This window comes from Sprattus sprattus, assembly GCF_963457725.1.
Source record: "Sprattus sprattus genome assembly, chromosome: 16".
Taxonomy (NCBI): domain Eukaryota; kingdom Metazoa; phylum Chordata; class Actinopteri; order Clupeiformes; family Clupeidae; genus Sprattus; species Sprattus sprattus.
The window spans coordinates 30,375,385-30,399,655 of record NC_137914.1 but is presented as its reverse complement, the minus strand read 5'-3'; the positions used below and the strand labels follow the sequence as shown (position 1 = coordinate 30,399,655).

At 39.5% G+C, this 24,271-nt stretch overlaps 1 protein-coding gene across 4 annotated transcripts in view; it reads left to right on the top strand.

Annotated features, from left to right (window-relative positions):
* LOC308377391 (V-type proton ATPase 116 kDa subunit a 2-like) overlaps nt 1-24,271 on the top strand; it is a 95,984-nt gene that overhangs the window by 32,051 nt on the left and 39,662 nt on the right. For all 4 annotated transcript variants that reach the window (XM_080854019.1, XM_080854017.1, XM_080854016.1 and 1 more), the window contains 4 exons: nt 17,685-17,824; nt 18,139-18,296; nt 22,554-22,644; nt 22,768-22,886. In XM_080854019.1, the coding sequence (XP_080710145.1) occupies nt 17,685-17,824; nt 18,139-18,296; nt 22,554-22,644; nt 22,768-22,886 (508 nt within the window). The remainder of the gene's footprint in view (nt 1-17,684; nt 17,825-18,138; nt 18,297-22,553; nt 22,645-22,767; nt 22,887-24,271) is intronic.

Below are 24,271 nucleotides of genomic sequence, written 5' to 3'. Positions count from 1 at the left end.
AATCGGTTCGAGCTGAATTAATCGCAGAAAAAGGTAGGAAGAATAATAACTAGAAAATGCATTTCCTGAAGGAAATACCAGTGCATGAAATGCAAAAGTTAGGAAAGGAAGAAGAAAAGAAAGAAGAGTGAAAGAAGGAAAGAAGAAATGATAGAAGAGTGAAGAAAGGAGAGAAGAGAGGATGAAGGAAAGAAGAGTGAAAGAAGGAAAGAAGAAAAGAAAGAAGAGTGAAGAAAGGAAAGAGGAGTGGAAGAAGAAAAGAAAGAAGAGTGAAGAAAGGAAAGAAGAGTGAAAGAAGGAAATAATAGTTGAAGGAAAGAAGAAAAGGAAAGAAGAGTGAAAGAAGGAAAGAAGAAAGGAGAGTGAAGAAAGGAAAGAAAAGTGAAAGAAGGAAAGAAGAGTGGAAGAAGGAAAGAAGAGTGGAAGAGAAAAAGAGTGAAAATATTGAAAAAAGGAGCTAAAAATGGAGTGAAGAAGAGAGATTGAGTGTGAGAGAAAGTAGACTGAGAGGGATAGAGAGAAAGATGGAGAGATGGAGAGAAAAAAAGTCGAGAATGGAAGGTGTCTTAATGTTCCTACACTGTAAAAAAAAAAAAGTTGGGTGAACTAAAAATTTTAAGGCAACAAACTTCAGTAAGATTTTAAGGCAACAAACTTCAGTAAAATTTTAAGGCAACAAACTTCAGTAAAATTTTAAGTTGGGCAATTAAACTCAATATTTTAAGTTTTGCTTTTGAGTTTGCTCAACTCTGAATTCTGATTTTGGTCAACTCAAGAGTAAGTTCTACTAACTCATAATTTTACATTGTAATAACATTTAATCCTTACTTGTGCCAACTCTCCCCTAAATTGTACTTACTTATTATTTAACATTGTAATAACATTTAATCCTTACTTGTGCTAACTCTCCCCTAAGTTGTACTTACTTATTATTTAACATTGTAATAACTTTTAATCCTTACTTCTGCTAACTCTCCCCTAAATTGTACTAACTTATTATTTAACGTTGTAATAACTTTTAATCCTCACTTCAGCTAACTGTCCTGTAAATTGTAGTAATTTATAATTTTACATTGTAATGAGTTCTTATACAGAATTGACTTTAAATGGGTTTAGTTAGTATAGCAGAATAATTTAAGAGGAATTTAAAATCGCACACTGCAATAGTTTATAATGTAACTCAACTTTATAATTTATAACCAGGAACTTCTAATCAAATGTATAGATAATTGACCTATCGCTAAGCCCCGCCCCCCATTGTGACTGTTGCTAACTCGGACACGTTATCAGAGCTGACTAGAGTTTACAATCAGTGACAAAACTATATCCCAAGAGGCTCTAGACAACTTTTGGAGACAAAAGGACCTGATTTCGCCTAGAAGCCTTCAAAAGGGACTTAATTATGCAATGGAGGGATATGTATACAATTTAAAACTCGATATGGTGGATAACAAGCTTACATTTGAGGCGAGAATTTACAGAGCTCAATGCAAGAGGGAGAATCCTCAACTCACGGTCATCGCGATTGCAGATAAATACATCCAATACCAGCAATGTTCATGCACCGCATGGGAAAGATACAATGAATTCACATTCAGTTAATTTAACTAATCAGGAAGGCATATGAATGTAGACCTACGTTTAGTAACTAGCATTAACCTACCTGCCCCTGACACGACAGTGTCCTAACCATATGGTCCTAACTGTCTAGCTTGTTATTGTAACCTTGTTAATTACCGGCATGCGTGTGTTTCGTTCACGTTGTCATGTTAATCCATTATTAAACCTATGTATACTTGTGCATATCATTTGTTTAATAGAATGGCCGATGTTTAACAAACTGTCCCATTACTGACAAAGCTACGCTAGCGCAGCTAGTGAATCGTTAGCGTTAGCTAGTTTGAACCAGAGATAACTTGCCTAAGCCTAGCATAACATCAGTGGTGAAAGTAAGCAGGTACTGTGAATAATGAGTATGCCTTTTATCATGTAGGCTTAGTTGATTGCTTTAGCAAAGGAAAATTCCAACCTAACAAGAGTATGGCAGAACGTTAATGAACGTAGCGTTCACTGTGTGGTCTGCCACAGCTTAATACACCGGAGATATTTGGACCGGTCTTGTTTTCGTTTAGGAAATGAGATACAATATACCCCATTGCCTATCCTCTCATGATACCTCGTATCAGTGTTGTATCTACCCCATGCACATCGTTTGGCCATTTTTGTTGAACCTACATTACCACAAAGCTCATAAAACAACCGAAAAATCACGGCCTCTAATGTTATCCTATGGAGCTGTAAACTCACAATGTCCGAGTGCAGCTGTTAGTAAACTGCCATTGGCCCGTCTGCGTTCGAAAGGCGGGGCTTAGCGACAGGTCAATTACAGACGCAACATATACATTCAAAACATTTGTTTTATTTATACTGTATCAAATCCCTTCCAAAAGGGGCAAGTAAATGCAAACTATCGAGACCATGTAACATGTTTCAGAAAAACCAACCAAAAAAAAAATGTTTCAGAAAAAACTAAATAAAATAAGATGCAAAATAAATGTAAAGTGGGAGATCGAGATACACAACAGTTGATTAATTAACATGGTGTTGGATGGACAGAAGGGAACAATTCCAGATCCAAGTAAATGTAAAGTGGGAGATCGAGAATACACAACAGTTGATTAATTAACATGGTGTTGGATGGACAGAAGGGAACAATTCCAGATCCAACACTTTACTTCACTGAAGAAGTTTGTTTTTTAGGGATCTGACCGTTGCAGAGAGGTCCGACCCCAGTTCCATTATGACCTTTTGGACAGTTTCAAAGGTGTATTTCAAATCCTTTGGGTAACTAAGGTTTAATGTATAGATCAGTCCAACAAGGTAGGCAAATGCAGTTGGCAGGTAAGGGAGATCTTGGAGGACAATCTCTTCTTCCAACACAAGAGCAACATTCCTGACACTTTTAGAGACTGCTCTGCTATCATCCTCCAATACAGTGAGGATACCCACAATGAGGCCTTTCGTCTGTCCCTCTTCTGGGTCAGTGTCCTTGTGTTGACAGACAGAAAACACCAATACATGAATTGCAAGACATTAGTAATTAAAATACTGTGAATCAGAATAAGCTCTTAATCTAAAATAACTCAAAATATTGTGTAACATTTTTTTTTCCAAATAGAATTAATTATGAGTTTGACATATTAACTATTTCCATCCCATACACCACAATCAAAAATGTAACCCTCATACACACATCATATGACATCAATTAGGCTACATCAAGTCAAGGGCAGGACTGTGAAACTACAGAAGACACTCTGGACATGGTTAGGGAACCAGGAGGACAGAGAGGTTATGGTTGAAGACAACGTTAAATACAGCACTATAAATACAGTATAATAACATATTTACAATTTCTATTCATAGCCACTCACAAGACAGTTCCTGAAGAGCTTCTCCTGACTCTCACGGAGATACAAGGGAAGGCCCTTTAAAGCTGCAGTTTGTCTATGTGCAGTGATGTCAGATGTCTGAAACAAGAGTTGCATGAAACATTACAAGATGTAATTGACATATAAGTAGAGTAAACATGCAGGCAGCTGTCCTTTTCAATATCCAAAATGATTGCTACGATTACGATTGCTCACTGTGAAGGTATATCCACTGGAGGTGCTTTTTGTGTCACTGACAGGCTCATATCATTATCAGTGTCTGACAACATTATGAAAAGGCTCCCCACAGAGCAATGTCTTTTTGTTTTTAAGATTAAAATACCCTTTGTTTAACAAGAAAAAGCCGCTATATCACCTCGATTTGAAAACTGAATCAAAAACGTCTAAAAATGACCCATATATTCCACAATTCACACTACATGGACAAAGATGTAAACAGTGTTGTTGGACTGCTCATTAACTTCACTGGAGCAATTCCAAGAACGCGATTGGATAACAACGACAAAACGTCACGATTATCGGACCCAAAGTGTAGCTGCCCTCTCCATTTGCCTCGGGAATAGGCTAAAGTTATCGATAACGACGTAATAAGCAATAACTGCAAGTGGCAACAATTTGTGTCTAAACGTGAATACAAACGTAGAACATATTTACAAAAACATGGCTTCTCCATATCCAGGGAACGTTTAAATGCACGAAATCGCACCTCGGCCCACCACCTATTAGGGGAAGCCAAGCTTTAAAGAAATCGCCACTGGTCGTAAGTGTGAACTAGCCAGGTAACAAACTACACACGATGGCAGACAATGCTAATATTTGTATGATGTACGCAAAAAATGAGCTCCCCCTCTTTGAAAGATCAGCAGCCGCCACTGGTGGGGCAGGCAGCACACTGACTGCAAAACCGAGCAGCAACCTGTCGCTGGCCCCGCGCTCTCTGTCCCTACTAAACCAGCCTGCTCACCTGCTACCTGGAGCAGAGACGGAGCATGACTACCACTGTGTAGTAACACTACACTTCTGAAAGATGGCATAAAATGTCAGCTAATGTTGCAACCACAATTTTGAGTTAGCATTAATACCCTAATGTCTTTTTTGTATCTGTAACAAGCTGGCAAACACGAATTAAAGCAGCACAACGGATCAATAGCTATACGCTAGCTATATGCTATCAGCTAAAACTGACGAAATCTCTTGAAATGTGCTGACTTTGACATTATTACAAACTAGTTACTCAACAACTGTCCTTACACAGTCAAGCAAGTGCAACACAAGACAAAGCAAGATGGCAAATAAGCTTACTAGGTCAGCAGACAGTGGAAAGTTGGGCGGCAAAACTACAGAACGAAGTTATGTGCCTATAGACCCTGCATAGCAATGGCGCAGATGCAATTCTCCATATTAAAAGTCATTGTAGCGCCCCAATTTTTTTCAAGCTGTTATTTTTAGGTTAAACTGATTATCCTAACCATAATCCTGAAGTATAATTGTTGCATTGTGTTTCTTTAACACAATACCAACAGTCAGAAGATAACATGCCTGTCCTGTTTGAATAGGTTGCCTGACTGATGCTAGCTTTCTCTAATGACTGAAAAGCTTTGTGTAAATGTCTAGGTCGCTTTCTCCATTAAACGACGTACAACATAGGCCTACTGCACAACACAACTCAGAATAAAATTCGCGCATCATTTTAATTTAATTAAAAGTTGATTTAAAACGTACCTGTTTGGACTCCAGCAAGAGGCAGCAGCACAGCCAGAATGAGACTTCAATTGTAAAGTGCCAACGGACAGTTGGCTTTTCCCGCATTTCACAACAAAGAGGGCTTTTCTCCGCAATTCACAACACAGAAATAAGAGTTAGCAGAACTGTTGTCCCTCGTATTGAACCCCAACTTAAGGACTTAAGTATTAACAACTCACCAAATCGTTTTGGATCATACAACTTTCTTGCTTTGTTGTGTTAACTTACATTATTGCCTAAAATGTCACTAATTTATATTTTCAAGTTTTACCAACATAAAGTACTGTTTTAGGCCAACAAATGCAAGTTGCTTTTTTTACAGTGTAGGTACAGTTAAATTGAGAGGCACAAAGAGGTTACTTTGATTTGGCGCAGCTGTCAGTAAAGCACAAGTGCAAGCCAGTTTAAAGACCCTATTATGACGTCATAATGGCCCAATGTAAGTCAATGGGAAAATTTCGATTTGTTTTTATTTAATATCTTAAAAAGTATAAAGTTTAGAAAAGTGAAAAATACATAGCATAAGTGTCCTTTACAAGACCTACGCGACAAAGTTTGAATGAAGTTTCTACGTTAAGCGGTTCGGGCTGAATTAATCGCAGAAAAAGGTAAGAAGAATAAGAAGAAGAAGAAGAAAATGCCTAGGAATAACAATACAGGGCATTTCATGTACTGTAATAATTAAACAATATGCTGCTACTACAGAATCAGCTGTAGCCTCATCTGACCCCCACCCTCAGCACTCCAAAGATGATGCTGATGGTGAGTGAGTGAGGTAGACACTTGTTGGCTCTTTTGACGTATTAGTGAACTGTTGTACCATTGGCAATTACTTACACATTACTCTCAGCTCTTTTCATTCTGTAATGAATGGCAAAATGTAATATTATTTTTAAGTCTACTTAAGTCACTGTACTTGTGATCTACAGAGCCAGGCCACTATACCCAACAAATATTAGAAACCAAAGTTACTACAGGCAGTGAAGGGGTTAGTGAATAATAATAACATGACATAATAATACCCATTGACTCTTTGTTGAGTGGTTAATTGTAAAAAATGAACAAATTGGGTGTATTGCGTCAGGCACTGTCAAGAACATAGAGGAACAGAAAAATAAAGAAAAAAATATAATACATATAGTCTAAGAAAAAAAGTTGTGTAAAATTGATCTTTGGCGATGAAAAGTCGGGGGGCGGGGCCCCACGCCAATATTCTTTCAGGGGGCCCAGAATTCCTAGCAACGGCCCTGACCATCTCTACAGTTTTTAAAGCGTTCAGCTCCAGGTGGTTCTGGCTGCACCAGAAAGCCAGGCTGTCGACTTAATTTCTGTAGGCGGCCTCAACCCCATTAGAGATTAGTCCAATGAGGGTTGTGTCACCTGTAATTTGAATGAGTTTGACAGAGGGGTGGCTGGAGGTGCAGTTGTTGGTGTAGAGGGAGAAAAGTAAAGGAGAGAAAAATTATGTGGGTTTAATTAAGTAAGCTTTATTACGATTATGTAGTGGAATTGTATGTAAGTCTTAAACCTTTCTTTACAAAAGAGTAGGGCTGAACGATTAATTGCATTTGCGGTTTAATCGCAATATGATGAGACGCGATTTTCAAACCGCAACTTAAATTAAAACCGCAATAAAAATAAAATTATTTATTTTTTTTTTTTTTTTTTAAGATGGAAAATTTTGCACACAGTGATTGAAGCAGCATAACAGATCACTTGCTAATCACTTACGAGATGTTAGTGGCTCAAACTAGTGAAATCTCTTGAAATGTGCTTACTTTGACACTATGACCAACTAGTTAGTCAACAACTGTCCTAACTAGGGATGGGTATCGTTTGGGTTTTTTCCGATACCGGTACATAACCGATACTTTTAAAACGATACCGGTGCCTAAACGGTGCCAGAACCGATACTTTTTTTTTTTTTTTAATTAAAGACATTAGGCTTATTTATTGCCAAGGCAAATAGTTTTCTTCAAATTTAACAATATATTAACTGTTTAAGGTATACTATAAATAAAAATAAATACAAAACACTTGTCTTCAAACCTTTTAACTTCAACTATGAACAATATATTAACTTATAACAACTGTTTACAGTATACTTAAATAAATATAAATAAATACATAACACACTCTGTACACACACTTCACACTTCAGTAATACTTTTGCAGAAATATGAGCATGTTTGCCTTCAGAGTAAAACAAATATTAATTAGTTTGCATTTATTTAAACCCACTGGTTTCGTGAATGTGTACTGCCCCTTTAAGAGTTTAGCTTCAGAGCCTCTTGAGTTCTCTCCCTCATTTACACACAATTTTGTTGTTGCATATGCTGCACGTCGCGTTGTTTGAATCTTTTTGTGCGAAATACAGCCACACTTTTGATCGTTTACCTTTCGACATTTTCTCCGTTATATTGATGGCTAGCTCTGTTTGTGCTTGCTCTGTGCAAGGCTGCCTGCTCTTCGCTGTCAGACTGTTGCAATGTTATTGTAGCGTCCGAGTGCTCTCTTAAGAACTCACATTGAGAAGGAATATCTTTGGATGAGACGGTAGCTCTCCGTTTAATAAAGCGTATCCAACTTCTGCTTAGAACAACCACACTTATCTTGAAACCGAAACCACACGCAAGTCAACCCATTACCATGGCAACTACTCAACACAAATCTCGTTTCCACTAGTCCCATACGGAATGCAGCGTGAGCGACACAGGCGAGAGTCTACATTGGGAGATGGAGCAGTTTTATATGTGCCCCACGAAATCTGTTAGCAACACAAAAAAGTATACAGATCGTACTCAGAAAGACCTACGCCACTAACGTTACATCTCGTTAGCTATCGCTAGTTTTGTTAAATTATAAAAATTGTAATTAAAAAAAAAAAAAAAAAAAAAAAAAAAAAATCTGCTCAGGCACCGAAAGGAAGCACCGAAATCTGCGTTGCATTTCGGTCCGGGTAGGTATCGGTTGTATGGAACCGGTGCCGTATTGGTACCGGTTCTCGGTACCCAACCCTAGTCCTAACACAGTCAAACATCAAGCAAGTGCAACACAAGACATAGCATAAGTGTCCTTTACAAGACCTACGCGACAAAGTTTGAATGAAGTTTCTACGTTAAGCGGTTCGGGCTGAATTAATCGCAGAAAAAGGTAAGAAGAATAAGAAGAAGAAGAAGAAAATGCCTAGGAATAACAATACAGGGCATTTCATGTACTGTAATAATTAAACAATATGCTGCTACTACAGAATCAGCTGTAGCCTCATCTGACCCCCACCCTCAGCACTCCAAAGATGATGCTGATGGTGAGTGAGTGAGGTAGACACTTGTTGGCTATTTTGACGTATTAGTGAACTGTTGTACCATTGGCAATTACTTACACATTACTCTCAGCTCTTTTCATTCTGTAATGAATGGCAAAATGTAATATTATTTTTAAGTCTACTTAAGTCACTGTACTTGTGATCTACAGAGCCAGGCCACTATACCCAACAAATATTAGAAACCAAAGTTACTACAGGCAGTGAAGGGGTTAGTGAATAATAATAACATGACATAATAATACCCATTGACTCTTTGTTGAGTGGTTAATTGTAAAAAATGAACAAATTGGGTGTATTGCGTCAGGCACTGTCAAGAACATAGAGGAACAGAAAAATAAAGAAAAAAATATAATACATATAGTCTAAGAAAAAAAGTTGTGTAAAATTGATCTTTGGCGATGAAAAGTTGGGGGGCGGGGCCCCACGCCAATATTCTTTCAGGGGGCCCAGAATTCCTAGCAACGGCCCTGACCATCTCTACAGTTTTTAAAGCGTTCAGCTCCAGGTGGTTCTGGCTGCACCAGAAAGCCAGGCTGTCGACTTAATTTCTGTAGGCGGCCTCAACCCCATTAGAGATTAGTCCAATGAGGGTTGTGTCACCTGTAATTTGAATGAGTTTGACAGAGGGGTGGCTGGAGGTGCAGTTGTTGGTGTAGAGGGAGAAAAGTAAAGGAGAGAAAAATTATGTGGGTTTAATTAAGTAAGCTTTATTACGATTATGTAGTGGAATTGTATGTAAGTCTTAAACCTTTCTTTACAAAAGAGTAGGGCTGAACGATTAATTGCATTTGCGGTTTAATCGCAATATGATGAGACGCGATTTTCAAACCGCAACTTAAATTAAAACCGCAATAAAAATAAAATTATTTTTTTTTTTTTTTTTTTTTTAAGATGGAAAATTTTGCACACAGTGATTGAAGCAGCATAACAGATCACTTGCTAATCACTTACGAGATGTTAGTGGCTCAAACTAGTGAAATCTCTTGAAATGTGCTTACTTTGACACTATGACCAACTAGTTAGTCAACAACTGTCCTAACTAGGGATGGGTATCGTTTGGGTTTTTTCCGATACCGGTACATAACCGATACTTTTAAAACGATACCGGTGCCTAAACGGTGCCAGAACCGATACTTTTTTTTTTTTTTTAATTAAAGACATTAGGCTTATTTATTGCCAAGGCAAATAGTTTTCTTCAAATTTAACAATATATTAACTGTTTAAGGTATACTATAAATAAAAATAAATACAAAACACTTGTCTTCAAACCTTTTAACTTCAACTATGAACAATATATTAACTTATAACAACTGTTTACAGTATACTTAAATAAATATAAATAAATACATAACACACTCTGTACACACACTTCACACTTCAGTAATACTTTTGCAGAAATATGAGCATGTTTGCCTTCAGAGTAAAACAAATATTAATTAGTTTGCATTTATTTAAACCCACTGGTTTCGTGAATGTGTACTGCCCCTTTAAGAGTTTAGCTTCAGAGCCTCTTGAGTTCTCTCCCTCATTTACACACAATTTTGTTGTTGCATATGCTGCACGTTGCGTTGTTTGAATCTTTTTGTGCGAAATACAGCCACACTTTTGATCGTTTACCTTTCGACATTTTCTCCGTTATATTGATGGCTAGCTCTGTTTGTGCTTGCTCTGTGCAAGGCTGCCTGCTCTTCGCTGTCAGACTGTTGCAATGTTATTGTAGCGTCCGAGTGCTCTCTTAAGAACTCACATTGAGAAGGAATATCTTTGGATGAGACGGTAGCTCTCCGTTTAATAAAGCGTATCCAACTTCTGCTTAGAACAACCACACTTATCTTGAAACCGAAACCACACGCAAGTCAACCCATTACCATGGCAACTACTCAACACAAATCTCGTTTCCACTAGTCCCATACGGAATGCAGCGTGAGCGACACAGGCGAGAGTCTACATTGGGAGATGGAGCAGTTTTATATGTGCCCCACGAAATCTGTTAGCAACACAAAAAAGTATACAGATCGTACTCAGAAAGACCTACGCCACTAACGTTACATCTCGTTAGCTATCGCTAGTTTTGTTAAATTATAAAAATTGTAATTAAAAAAAAAAAAAAAAAAAAAAAATAAAAATCTGCTCAGGCACCGAAAGGAAGCACCGAAATCTGCGTTGCATTTCGGTCCGGGTAGGTATCGGTTGTATGGAACCGGTGCCGTATTGGTACCGGTTCTCGGTACCCAACCCTAGTCCTAACACAGTCAAACATCAAGCAAGTGCAACACAAGACGGCAAATAAGCTACTTACTAGTTCGGCAGACAGTAAAAACCAGGCGGCTTCAGGCACACCTACATAACGCAGTCATTTGCCTACAGACCCTGGTATGGCAATGGCACAGAGGCGATTCTCCATATTAAAAGTCATTGTAGCGCCCCAATTTTCAAAGCTGTTATTTTAAGGTAAAACTGCTTATCCTAACCCTAACCCTGAAGTACAATTACTGCATAAGGCCGATTCAAAAAGTGCATGCCTTGTGTTTATACTTGACTTTGTTTAAATAACTTAAATGCACAGTGGCAAAGCCACCGATTTTGTTTCTGTAATGAGCAGTTAAATACAAATGTAAAATGTGGGAAAGAATATTTCACACTAAATGTATCTTATATTGTGTCATATTTAAATCATTCAGTATGTTTTGTTGGAGAAAAAAAGAGGATAACATTTTTTAAAAATTGCATATCGAATCGCAATATTTTGAGGGAAAATCGCAATTAGATTATTTTCCCAAATCGTTCAGCCCTACGTGAGAGCACAGCAGCAAAAGGATTCATTTAGCTTGCAAGGAGGTGCTGCTCTCTTGTCTGGAGTGCGAGGCTAGATCCCGAAAGCTCACACATACGTTTAATAGCCTCAACACCAGTTGTTTCACCTGAAAAGTCCTAAAACATTAGGTTCTACATTTGTTAGCATGTATGTGTAGCATGCATGTGTGGAGGAAGGTGTTACTGCCTCCTTGACTGGCTCTATATAACAGGACATGAAGATCACTTGGAGTGCTGGATAGGAAAGATTCTCAGAGAAATAATGCTGTAAATTCTACATGGAACCCTATAACATGGGGCATTATTAACTATATGAATGTTTACATTAAGAATCGACTCCAAAGCAGTTCCACATAACGTTTGAGTGGAACAGGTTTACCTTCCCTGTAACTATTCACTTCTTCCTGTGCTTTGTCAGCTGGAGTTTTCTGTTTTCTGTCTGCAGAGGCGTTTTGCTAGCCTGGATACCAGCCCGAACCCCGCCCACAACATTTTTGGTCTGGGAAGTTCGGTCTGGCTCTGTGCAGTTGGGGAGAAAGTATCAGCGGCCGGATTATGCCGTACCAATCAAATTGTCAGGGCGGGCTTTTTACGATGATGGACAGATGACCAACCAACGCTTGAGTTGATAAGATAGATAGATTAGAAATCGTACCAAGATGGCGGCGTCTCGGGAGCCTGTTAGTCTGTTAGGCGAGCGAGCATTTCATTGGTCAACACTACATCTGGCAATCTATTGGTTGCCCACGAAAAAATCCGCAAGCAGGAAAAATCTGCAAGGAGACTTTTCGCAAGCACGCGGTTTGAGCGCAAGCAGAGCACATTTTGCGTGCAAAGACTGGGTTTTTGAGTGCGAGGGCAGGGTTTCATGCTTGCAAACTGAAAGAACACGCTTACGAATAAAGATAGGAATAAAGCTCCATACAAGGGAGAGAACAATCAAGCTAAGAGCATTAAGAACCTGGTGTAACAATAAATACTGCTTATTAAAAAAGAAAACGACATAGAAGAATAAAAAAAGAAGTGCGGGCCTGTTACTGCTTAAGTGCAGGCTAAGCCAAGGTGCCAGTTAGGAAGGGAGGTGCTCTCTGAAGAGTTGGGTCTTCAAGAGCTTCTTAAAGGTAGAGAGGGACGCCCCTGCTCTGGTAGTGCTGGGCAGGTCGTTCCACCAACGTGGAACTACAACTGAGAATAGTCTGGATTGCCTTACTTGCACCGGGGGCAGTGCCAGACGACGCTCGCTGGATGAGCGCAGCGTCCTGGGTGTAACATTTGCCCTTACAAGAGCATTTAGGTAGGTGGGAGCAGACCCAGTAAGCACTTTGTAGGCAAGCATAAGTGACTTGAATTTGATGCGAGCAGCGACCGGCAGCCAGTGGAGCTCAGTGAGTAGCGGGGTGACATGTGCCCTCTTTGGTTGGTTGAACACCAGACGCGCCGCCGCGTTCTGGATCATCTGTAGTGGTTTTACCACGCATGCCGGCAGGCCCGTTAGGAGGGCGTTGCAGTAGTCGAGGCGGGAACTCACCAAGTTGCGACACTATGTTACACATCTTGCATACATAGGCTACACGTTTGGGATACCTACTTCACTCAAATGACTGTGAAAATGTAGCGTGGTTGTAGTATATTAATATTATATTATATTTATTAATTAATGAGCCTAAGGAAGCCATCATGTTTCTCAATGCTGTGCAGCGTGCAACCAGATATCTGCCTTAAGGCTTGGCGGTGCCTTCAATTAAGCCGCCCACACCATGCATCCACGGGAAAAGGCATACATTTACCATGTTTTCCAGACTATTAGCCACACAGTATAAAAATTGCATCACAATATTTTATGTAATTTTATAAAACAAACCAGTGTATTGACCAAACCAGTGTATTGACCACACCCATGTATCAGCTGAATGTTACCTCATGCCATGTAGTTGTGTCTATGTGAAGCCATTTAACATCACCTGGTGTGATCACTTTGAACCCAATTGGTTGTGATCACTTTGAACCCAAGACTGCCTTTTATTGGTAAGCTAATTTTGAGAAACTTTGCAGCTAACATTGTGTTTTCTGGTGGCTATGGTTATCTAGTTACTATTGTAGCTAACTAAGGAATTATCTTAATAATATAGACCAGTGGCGGCTGGTGGTTTTTAAAGTGAGGGAGGAAGGACTGCACGCTTGGTTGCCATTTGCCTGCTTATTCTGTCGGTGGCATAAGTATGTGAGAAACAAGTTGTTTCAGGGTGTTTTTGTGAACTACAGTACAAAATAGCAGGCAGGGATGAAATTGATACAAAGCCACCAGTGTGGCACCATTGTACTATGAAAGCTGGTGAGCAGCATGTCTTTGGACTAGACAAGGCCAGAAGGGAAGGATGCAAAGCCAATTAGTCAAATCAGGACTACTCTTGATTTGAAAAACTAAATACAAAATTCTGGGCCTATCATTGGGCCTATTTCCCCCCTCAATTACTGAAGATAATATTATTTGACACATTTTTCTGATGTTTTAAGCCTATATAAAACAAATAGGCGTAGGGAAAAAGTACAAACCCTGAGAAAATTACCTTTGTTCTCTAAAATTGCAAAAACAAAAACTTCCTATAATTGCTGCTCAGATTTGCCAGATAATTACAGCTATCACTCAAAGTAGCATAGTATGAGGCCAGTGCCCAATTGACAACGTAGGCTAATTAGAATAGATACGAAACACATCGCATTCTGAAATATTCATTCAAGAACAGTCAGACTAATAATAGGCCTAACAACGATTTAAACAAAACAGTATAGCCGATTGTTTGTAATGGTACCAGTGAGCCATGAGTATTTCGCATACCAGTTAGCATTAACGGCAGCGGTTTTACCATTGAGTTTACTGACTTTACAATCCTAATATTTAGGCCTATAAGTCAAACGTGCACTGCCTTTATTATGTTTTAAAGCAGGGGTTTTCAACTGGTTTTGTCCCAGGGACCACCATTCTGACTAGAAAGTAATCCGCGGCCCACTGATGTGCCTGTGCGCGTGCGTGTGTGCGTTCATTCGTGCATGTGTGGGGAGAGGGGAGCCATGTCAGTGTAATATCTGGGCATGGTGAAGTCCACACAGCCTGTCTATTCGTGGCGAAATGGTAGACAGGGACAGTCTCATATCATTCTCTTGCCCTGTACTTATTCTTCAAGTACGCAAAAAAAAAATGCTCCCACACAGGTAGTTTGAAAGTTTGCAAAATACACCTCATTGCTTTTTGGCAGCAAGCTCTGGAAATCCTGTCTGGCAACTTATCCAGAACTTAAGTCATATGAAAATCACGCAACATCTGTTGCATGTACTCAATAAGCTTGGCATTCAAGAAAACGTAATGCGTCTCCATATGATGCAATAGTGTCGACGGCTTCATAGCTTCAGTTGACAGTAATGTTGAACACACGAAACACAGTGGTACCTCCTCTCCTGCTCTGGTTATCATCACTGTAAATCCGTATTTGATGTATTCCTCATTGTTTTTTCTTTTTCTTTGTTGACTTTGTTTCCCTGTATCCTGTGAAGGTGTATCTTTGTTGTGGCAGCCTGTATCTCTCCTCACTAAACACCGATCCATTGGTGCTTCTGACCAGTTAACTCCACGGTAGAACGAAATGTTAGCTAAGGACAGTAAATAACTTCAGTCGTTCACCAAAAGTTTTACTTTTTCGACTTAACTGCAAAAGTACTCGTAGGCTATGCTTAACTGCAGATGATTGTCAAATTTGCATGCAAGACTGTACGTAATGAATTATCTGGTATGGCGCGACGTTACGAACGCAATGCATTAACATCAGCAAAGCACAGGCTACCATCGACTGGATAGGTGTAAGGTGTGAATCACCTTTATATTATTTAAGACATATTTTTATATTTTCAGACATTTTCAAGAGTAATGTGGAAATGTGTTGAAATTATTATTATTATAATTTTTTTTTTTAATCGCGGACCCCCTGCAATACCGCCGCAGACCAACAGGGGGCCGCGGACCCCCGGTTGAAAACCCCTGTTTTAAAGGAACAGGCTTATCTGCCGTTAGAAAGTTATTAAACAACACGTCGGTTACAAACAAGGAGCGAAGTGAGAAGGATCAAACATGGCCAAGCAGACTAGCCTTAAAAGGTTTTTTCAGAGGCCAAACGCAACTGATGAGGGTAAACCGTCTGACGAGGATGAACCTGTAATACCTGCAGTGTTGCGTCTGAACGCGTTTCATTATACTGTCTATGCCCGTGCGTGAGCGCGCAGAAGTTGCGTAGGAGCCGAGAGCGGTATTGCAGACATATAGAGATTTTGAAAAATTATAGCTCGCAACATATTGATAAAACGAACTTTGAATAGTTCATAGTTCAATTTTGAATTATGAACTATGAACTAGGGTTGTGCCGTCCATCGTCATTTTTGACCCATCATCACGATGGATGGTAACCATCGTGATGCCACGCCCCCCCATATGAATTAAAGTCAGGCATGAAAATTAAATAGGCTACTGCTACAATATGCCTAATTGGCTTATTCTTATACAATTTATTATTATTATTATTATTATTATAATTAGGGTATTATGTCTAGGTTACAGCTTTTCTTCGTTTTCCCACGTCAAACATTTCATGTTATTCACGTTATCTAAGCCTGCTCCTGCCGGGAAACTTGCTCATTGTCAACAGAAATATGACGTTCAACTTTAGCGAAAGCATTAACTTCAGTGCAATGGCTACAAAATAGAATAGACACGAAGGGACAGAAGATAGCTCGATCAACTACTCACATTCAAAGCCAAATTGCTATTTGTAACCACGAGGATATATTTGGCTTTGAACGAACAGCGGAGACTAAATATTAGCAAGGGGGAGCTTCTCACCCCTCATTCGCTAACATAACATGGTTATCAGAATAGCCCTTGCTCCGTTGATTTCAGATCATTTATCTGAGGATTGTTTCATATCTATGTGAAGCCATTTAACATCATACAAGTGGTTGTGATCACTTTGAACCAAAGACTGCTTTTTATTGGTGAGCTGATTTTGAGGAATTAAACTCCAGCTGAAGTTGTTTCCTGGTTGTTACGGTTAAATACCTGTTATGCTAGCTTACTAGATAGCTAAGGACACTTTAAATTACCTTCAACGATTTAAATGGAAGAGTTCAATTTGCATGAAATGACAGCTAGTTATCTAGCTGATGTTATAGTCTCCTCGACTTAACTATACAATTATAATGGAGACTGGTAGGAAACCCTCAGGGTGCCTCTGCAACTTCGTATGAAACAGTTCATATTCACGAGTTCAAATATCCAGATATTAAAACGAATTCATCACAAGCTAGCAACTGCCAACTGTATGAACCTTACTAATGTGTATGTAAAGAATGCTGATATGAAATATGAAAAACAACCAGTTGTCAATGTGCAAGCTACCAATTGAATGGGTTCATTTATTTGTAAATCTGACACTGCAAGAGTCGATGCAGCCACGAACCTCACCGCAGCCATGAACCTCACCGCTAGTCACTGTTCAACATTGGTAACGTAACGGCATTTAAAAAAATTAATGGGACTGAGTAGTACACCCCCCCCCGACGAGACGATATCATCGTCCATCACGATGTTTCAATGTAAACATCGTCTTCTGCCAAATAAGGAGACATCGCCCAACCCTACTATGAACTGAACTAGTTCATGTAGGAAGTCAACTTTCCAAACACTGAATACCTGAAGCCCTAGATGTTCGAACAGCTTCACCAGAGAAAAAGCAGAAATGTCTAGCGTTTATGTCGGTACGGAGTGACAAGTTCCGGTGCGAGGTAATTGATAGTCACATTAAAATGTTCTGTTAGCACTGCGAAAAGGCAGGACGACGCAACGGATTCACAAGAGGGTCGAATAATTTTAGAAGCTCTGCTCTCATTGAAGATAGCAATGACCATGTTGCGGCGCTCAATTTAACGCCACAGCAGGTTGCGATTAAAGGCCACTTATTGACGCGCATCAGACATTAATGTTTTTTTTTCCATTGTAAACTTAGGCAAATAAACATGTTGCATTCTGAACTACCTGATTATGTTATTATTTAAGCTATGCATTCCGTCAGTTTTCTTCAATAGGCTAATTTAGAAGCAGAAATAGATATTTGGCGGGCTTATCATTAAAATGTCCGGCAAATGAAAAATGACCGGCAACATTTTTCTCTAGCGGAACCTCTGATGCATAGTATTAAATACTGATGCATTTTATGTTATCCTGCATCTTATTTTAATAGCTAAAATTAATTTAATGGCTTTAATTTACACAAAGTAAAAACATTCATTCTGCCATTTCTTTTCTGCAGCTCCATATACCATCATCACATTTCCCTTTCTGTTTGCTGTGATGTTTGGAGATCTGGGCCACGGCCTCATAATGGCATGCTTTGCGTTGTGGATGGTGCTGTATGAAAATGACCGTAAACTGAAGCACACCAGAAATGAGGTACATGTTGTAGGCTGATAGGCTTGAAATTTCCTTTACATGGGGTTAATGTAGCTTTGAAAAGTCTATATATGCTGTCTATATATGCTGACTTTGAAATAAATTAGATTAGGTGCATCTTTGACAGCAAGAGATTTGTGTACTGTCCAAAATGAATGTTTGAAGAATATATTGAAATAAGATAATGTATATTGTTGCACCACTTCATGTCTCAAATGTGTGTGACATTGCATCATAATTGAATCTTTATCACCAGTGATTTAACATTGAGAGATAGGACAACAATTACAATAACAAATCCCATATTCCCATAGATCTGGAACACCTTCTTTGAGGGCCGCTACCTCATTCTACTGATGGGACTGTTTTCAGTGTACACAGGATTGATCTACAACGATTGCTTCTCCAAGTCCCTCAACATGTTTGGCTCTAGCTGGAGTGTGAAGGCCATGTTCACCCACGGTAACTGGACGTGAGTTCCAATTTACAGACTAATAGGTGTTGCGATACAACTGAAAAAGGTGTTTTGGTTGTCAAAACTAATGCTGCATATGGCACGTCTTGGCAAAGGCAATAGACTGAAATGCAGACTGAAAAACTAACAAAACAAATCAAAGTTATAATCCTAGTTGGTGCTGGTCCCATTACAAAGGTTCATACACAAAACTATTGGCTATAGTTTAGTAAGGGCAGGTCAATTCAGGGAATCAAAACCTTAAATAAACTAAATAGGAATCAACCCAAAACCATCCAATCCAACAGATGTGGACACAGCTGACTGGAGGGATGCTAGAGTATGCAAAGAGATTGATTCATGGAAAATCTGTATAGTGTCCTGATTGACGTGTGGAGACTGTTCAGTTCTTCAGAAGAGTATTTTACCATTCCTATGCCAGGGTTATTAAAACTTTCTCTCTAAAATGCTTTGCTAATAATAACATGATGTGGCTATCATATTTTGGCCAAAAGTCTTTTTTACTGATTTTTCTAAGACATTAACATTAACTTATACACACTACGTACACAATGGGTTCAGACACGTGGATATGCCTTGAGATTTCCCTGGGTTTGATAGGAACTGATACCAAGATAGCAATAATTTGATCAGAATTCATAAACAATATGTTGACCTTTTCAGTCCCACCAGGATCTAGCAAGGATTGTTGTGATTTTTGTGTTGAAAGATACATTTATTTGTGGTGATAATTTTTAAAATGTTTTTGATTGCATCATAAATAAGACAAACTGATAACACTATTGGATTGTGCGGCGTTGACCTGTAAAATAATAGTCTTTTTTTTTTCATACAGTGGGTACGGAAAGTATTCAGACCCCTTTACATTTTTCACTCTTTGTTTCATTGCAGCCATTTGCTAAAATGTTCCGCATTAATGTACACTCAGCAACACATCTTAAAAGAAAAAAAACTGAAATGTAGACATTTTTGCAAATGTATTAAAAAAGAAAAACTGATACCACATGGTCATAAGTATTCAGACCCTTTGCTGTGACACTCATATTTAACTCACATGCTGTCCATTTCTTCTGATCCTCCTTGAGGTGGTTCTACTCCTTCATTGGAGTCCAGCTGTGTTTAATTAAACTGATTGGACTTCATTAGGAAATGCACACACCTGTCTATACAAGACCTTACAGCTCACAGTGCATGTCAGAACAAATGAGAATCATGAGGTTGAAGGAACTGCCCAAGGAGCTCAGACAGTATTGTGGCATGGCACAGATCTGGCCAAGGTTACAAAATAATTTCTGCAGCACTCAAAGTTCCTAAGAGCACAGTGGCCTCCATAATCCTTAAATGAAAGAAGTATGGGATGACCAGAACTCTTCCTAAACCTGGCCGTCCAGCCAAACTGAGCAATCGTGGAAGAAGAGCCTTGGTGAGAGAGGTAAAGAAGAACCCAAAGATCACTGTGGCTGAGCTCCAGAGATGCAGTAGCGAGATGGGAGAAAGTTCCACAAAGTCAACTATCACTCAGCCCTCCACCAGTCGGGGCTGTATGGCAGAGTGGCCCGACGGAAGCCTCTCCTCAGTGCAAGACATATGGAAGCCTGCATAGAGTTTGCCAAAAAACACATGGAGGACTCCCAAACTATGAGAAATAAGATTCTCTGGTCTGACGAGACCAAGATTGAACTTTTTGGCGTTTATTCTAAGCGTATGTGTGGAGAAAACCAGGCACTGCTCATCACCTGCCTAATACAAAAAACCTCCACCAGAGTGCTCAGGACCTCAGACTGGGCCGAAGGTTCACCTTCCATCAAGACAATGACCCGAAGCACACAGCTAAAATAACAAAGGAGTGGCTTCGGAACAAGTCTGTGACCATTCTTGACTGGCCCAGCCAGAGCCCTGACCTAAACCCAATTGAGCATCTCTGGAGAGACCTGAAAATGGCTGTCCACCAACGTTCACCATCCAACCTGACAGAACTGGAGAGGATCTGCAAGGAAGAATGGCAGAGGATCCCCAAATCCAGGTGCGAGAAACTTGTTGCATCATTCCCAAGAAGACTCATGGCTGTGCTAGCTCAAAAGGGTGCTTCTACTCAATACTGAGCAAAGGGTCTATATTAGGGCTGGGCAACGAATACAATTTTTAATCACGATTAATCGGTTGAAAATTTTGCAAGTTATCGTTTTAAAAGTAGGCCTACATGTACCACTACCCATAGATATCTATATAAAGGCTAGATATCCTGCCTGCGTTTCTGGCCGACGGAGTCGAATGTCCGCACATTTCGGCCATTTTGAGGACGGTATAGCTCACTCCCCCTTAACATTGTGTTGGTAGTGGTACTTTTTTAATAACCAGAACTTGCTCAATTTTCAACCGATTTTCAAACGGGTTGGTTTGTTATAAACGTAAGATATTTCTTATGGCACTACATACTTATGAAGAATTATAAACATGGGTTTTCATATGAAAATAACATTGACAGGTCTCTGACAGGTCTCGTTTCAAGGGAGCGTTCAATAGAGCAGGCTGCACAAAATGATGGCATCTTCATTGGCAATACATGGGTTTCTCGGCTACGTCATCACTGGTTGCGTGCGCAATCTCGCGGCAGAAAGAAGCAAGATAACGTTGAAGTGGATGAGAAAGCTGTGGAGGAAGGCAACATGACAGGGAGTTGTTGTGTGGTGAACTGCTCTAACAGAGTTGGTTGGATGTTCAGTATACCTAGGAGGAAGCATCCATTTGCCAGGAAAAATAAAATATCAAATCAAATCAAATATAGAAAAAGGCTCAACAATGTACAAGGTTACGTTTGGGAATATGTTGAGGGTGTGTGCAAGCATTCATGACAACAGAATAGGGAACGGTAGGCTAAATAAGTAATAAACAAACTGGGCTTTCTGTATTCATTTGTATTAGGGTAGATGGCTTTCTGCCGCGGATTTGCGCGCGCAGCCTTCAATGTTTGTATACAAGAAACCCATGTATAAAGTCAGCAATTTCCTGTCGAAATCATAATGTAAGATGTTTAACCAACCAACCCGATTGGAAATCATGTGCAACTTCAGTTTTATTATGTGCAACTTAAGTTATATTGAAAAGAAAGCACAATTATGCCTCACCAATTGATGTAAAATGACTGATACACAATAGCCGTGATACACAATTAAGCTGCACATTTCAACATGTTCAAGCATCCAGAATTATTACCAAGATAATGACGATTGTAAATCAAGTCATTTGTAAATCCGTCAAAATTTCCGCAAGATAAGAGTGTAAACGATTGTGAAGATCACTGACGTTACCTAACGTACCACTGATCCCTCCCGGAAGCTATTCCGTCCTTAAAATGGCCTCCTGTGCGGACGTTCAAGAAACCGCCGTTGCACCCCCTTGCCACTACCAACACAATGTTACGTGAGCGAGCTGACTGTGGCAAGATGGCCGCCAAGTGCGGACGTTCAACTCCGTTGGCCGGCAACGCGACGAGACATCTGTATATATATGTCTATGGTTTTTCGGTTTTGCGGCAGACTTTTACAAAATAAAAGCCTTTGAGCAAAATAATAAAACCTGCGTTAACGCGCGATAAAATAATTGTCGGCGTTAAATAATTGATAACGCAAGATTAACGTGTTAACTTGCCCAGCCCTAGTCTGAATACTTATGACCATGCGATATTTCAGTTTTTCTTTTTTAATATATTTGCAAAAATGTCTACATTTCTGTTTTTTTCTGTCAAGATGGGTTGCTGAGTGTACATTAATGCGGAAAAAAAGAACTTTTTCGATTTTAGCAAATGGCTGCAATGAAACAAAGGGTGAAAAATGTAAAGGGGTCTGAATACTTTCCGTACCCACTGTACATTATCAGAATGCAAAAACATCTTCGAGCTCTGTTAATACTTTACATGCTCTACAATGTTTTACACAACCATGTTATTCTCAAAACTCCAGAAAACAAATAGTGGCACTACATAAGTTGTAGGTAGCCTGAGTTGAAGATTTTCTCTTTTTCTCTAACACTGCATGAGCACAAAACATCAAGGATGTATTTGCATTATATTAAAATTTTGGTCAGTTAAAAAAAAATTGAAATATCTGGGTAAAGCTCGTCTGTCACTACACTTTCTTTGTATTCAATTATATTCACATTATCTCCCACACTTCAGGCACGAAGCAATATTACTGACATTATCTCCCACACTTCAGGCACGAAGAAATAATACTGACATTATCTCCCAAACTTCAGGCACGAAGCAATAAGCAAAGCTGGCGTGCACACTCTTGATCCCAACGTCATCGGTGTCTTCAGTGGGCCCTATCCGTTTGGCATTGATCCAGTGAGTGCCCGAGTTCCTCAGTATTTGTTATATATATATATATATTAACATTACCAGTGGGAGCAGATGCTTCATTGACTAACTGTTCACTAAGAAGTGTTTGTTTCTCACCTTGCTTTACAGATATGGAACATAGCATCAAATCGTCTCACTTTCTTGAACTCTTATAAGATGAAAATGTCTGTGATTCTGGGAATCATTCACATGAGCTTCGGGGTCGTCCTTGGGGTCTTCAACCATTTGTAAGTAACTATTGGGGATTTGTAGCCTGGATACCAGCCTGAACTCCGCCCACAACATTGTTGGTCTGGGAGATTCAGTCTGGCTTTGAGCTAGTTGGGAGAGATTCAAGTTTTCGGAAAAGCAATCTGACTAATCAAATTGTAAGGGCGGGCTTTATACGTTGATGGACAGATGACCAACCAACGCTTGAGTTGATTAGATAGATTGATTATAAATCGAACAAAGATGGCGCCGTCTCGGGAGCTTAGTGGGACATATTTTATATGATTTACACGACTTTTTTATGTCTACATTGACTCTGTTAGTTGTGTATGTGCAACACGAATGTTGCCAAGGATTGTAGGTCTTAACTGAAGCGCTCTAGACCATTATTGATAGGTTATTGCTAACGCTTAGACAAAAAAAACATTGAAACACATAGTAGCTAGCTATAGCCTTGCTGCTAATAAGTACGTGAGCAGGCATATCTCACAGATAGTGACATCGCATTCATTTTGAAAGAGGAACAGAGAAACGCGATCAAGGCATTTGTCGATCGAAAATATGTTTTTTCCGTCCTTACGGGATCCGGTAAAAGTTTGAATGTATCAGATGGTCATACTATGTTGCTCTGATTAGTTGTAGGTATCCAATTGAGCGAAGAGGCATTTTTTTTCCCTGGTTCGTTGAAACACGCCCCATAATCACAGTCCAATGGCTCAGCATCAGACTCATATTCTGACTAGAATTATGAGTATGACATCGTCAGGCTAGGGGATTTGAAGCATTTTAATGCTTCATTTACAAACAGCCAAACTCAAAATTGTTGAACCCACTTTGCTCGCAAGATATTCTGGTGACTGGCAATCAAATCAATGATAATACAGTAGGCCTTGTCTCGGCTGATTTGGTAGCTGTGGTTTAGGTTAGCCTCATTTCCCTCATGGGAATATTAGGTGGAAAAGTGTGACTCTGGTGCTTGAGTCAGGGAGGATATCTTTTCCGATACGTATAGACAAGAATGTCTATAATCTGGTGAGATCACAACCATGATGATGGTACACTGTGACTTTGCAGTTTGAAAACATGTGTCTGTATGTAAAATAGTATTATGCAACAATACTGACCTTTGCTACTGTTTCAAAACCAGATTACTCTACCATGCTTAGTTGTTCAGATTCACAACTAGCATTATCTGAAAGGGTGAGTCCCTGCTGTTCCTTTAGTTATAAACACCTGCGACTTATTCAGCTACGACACAGAGGTGTGAAAATGGATGAAGAAATGACCAATGATTGAAACTTGAATCTGATGTGTTTTCAAAACATGATTGCTCTTAGCTGCCTTGGTCCACAAGCAAGTTGCTGTCAATTGCCAAACATAAGGTCTACGGTCAAGTGATGCC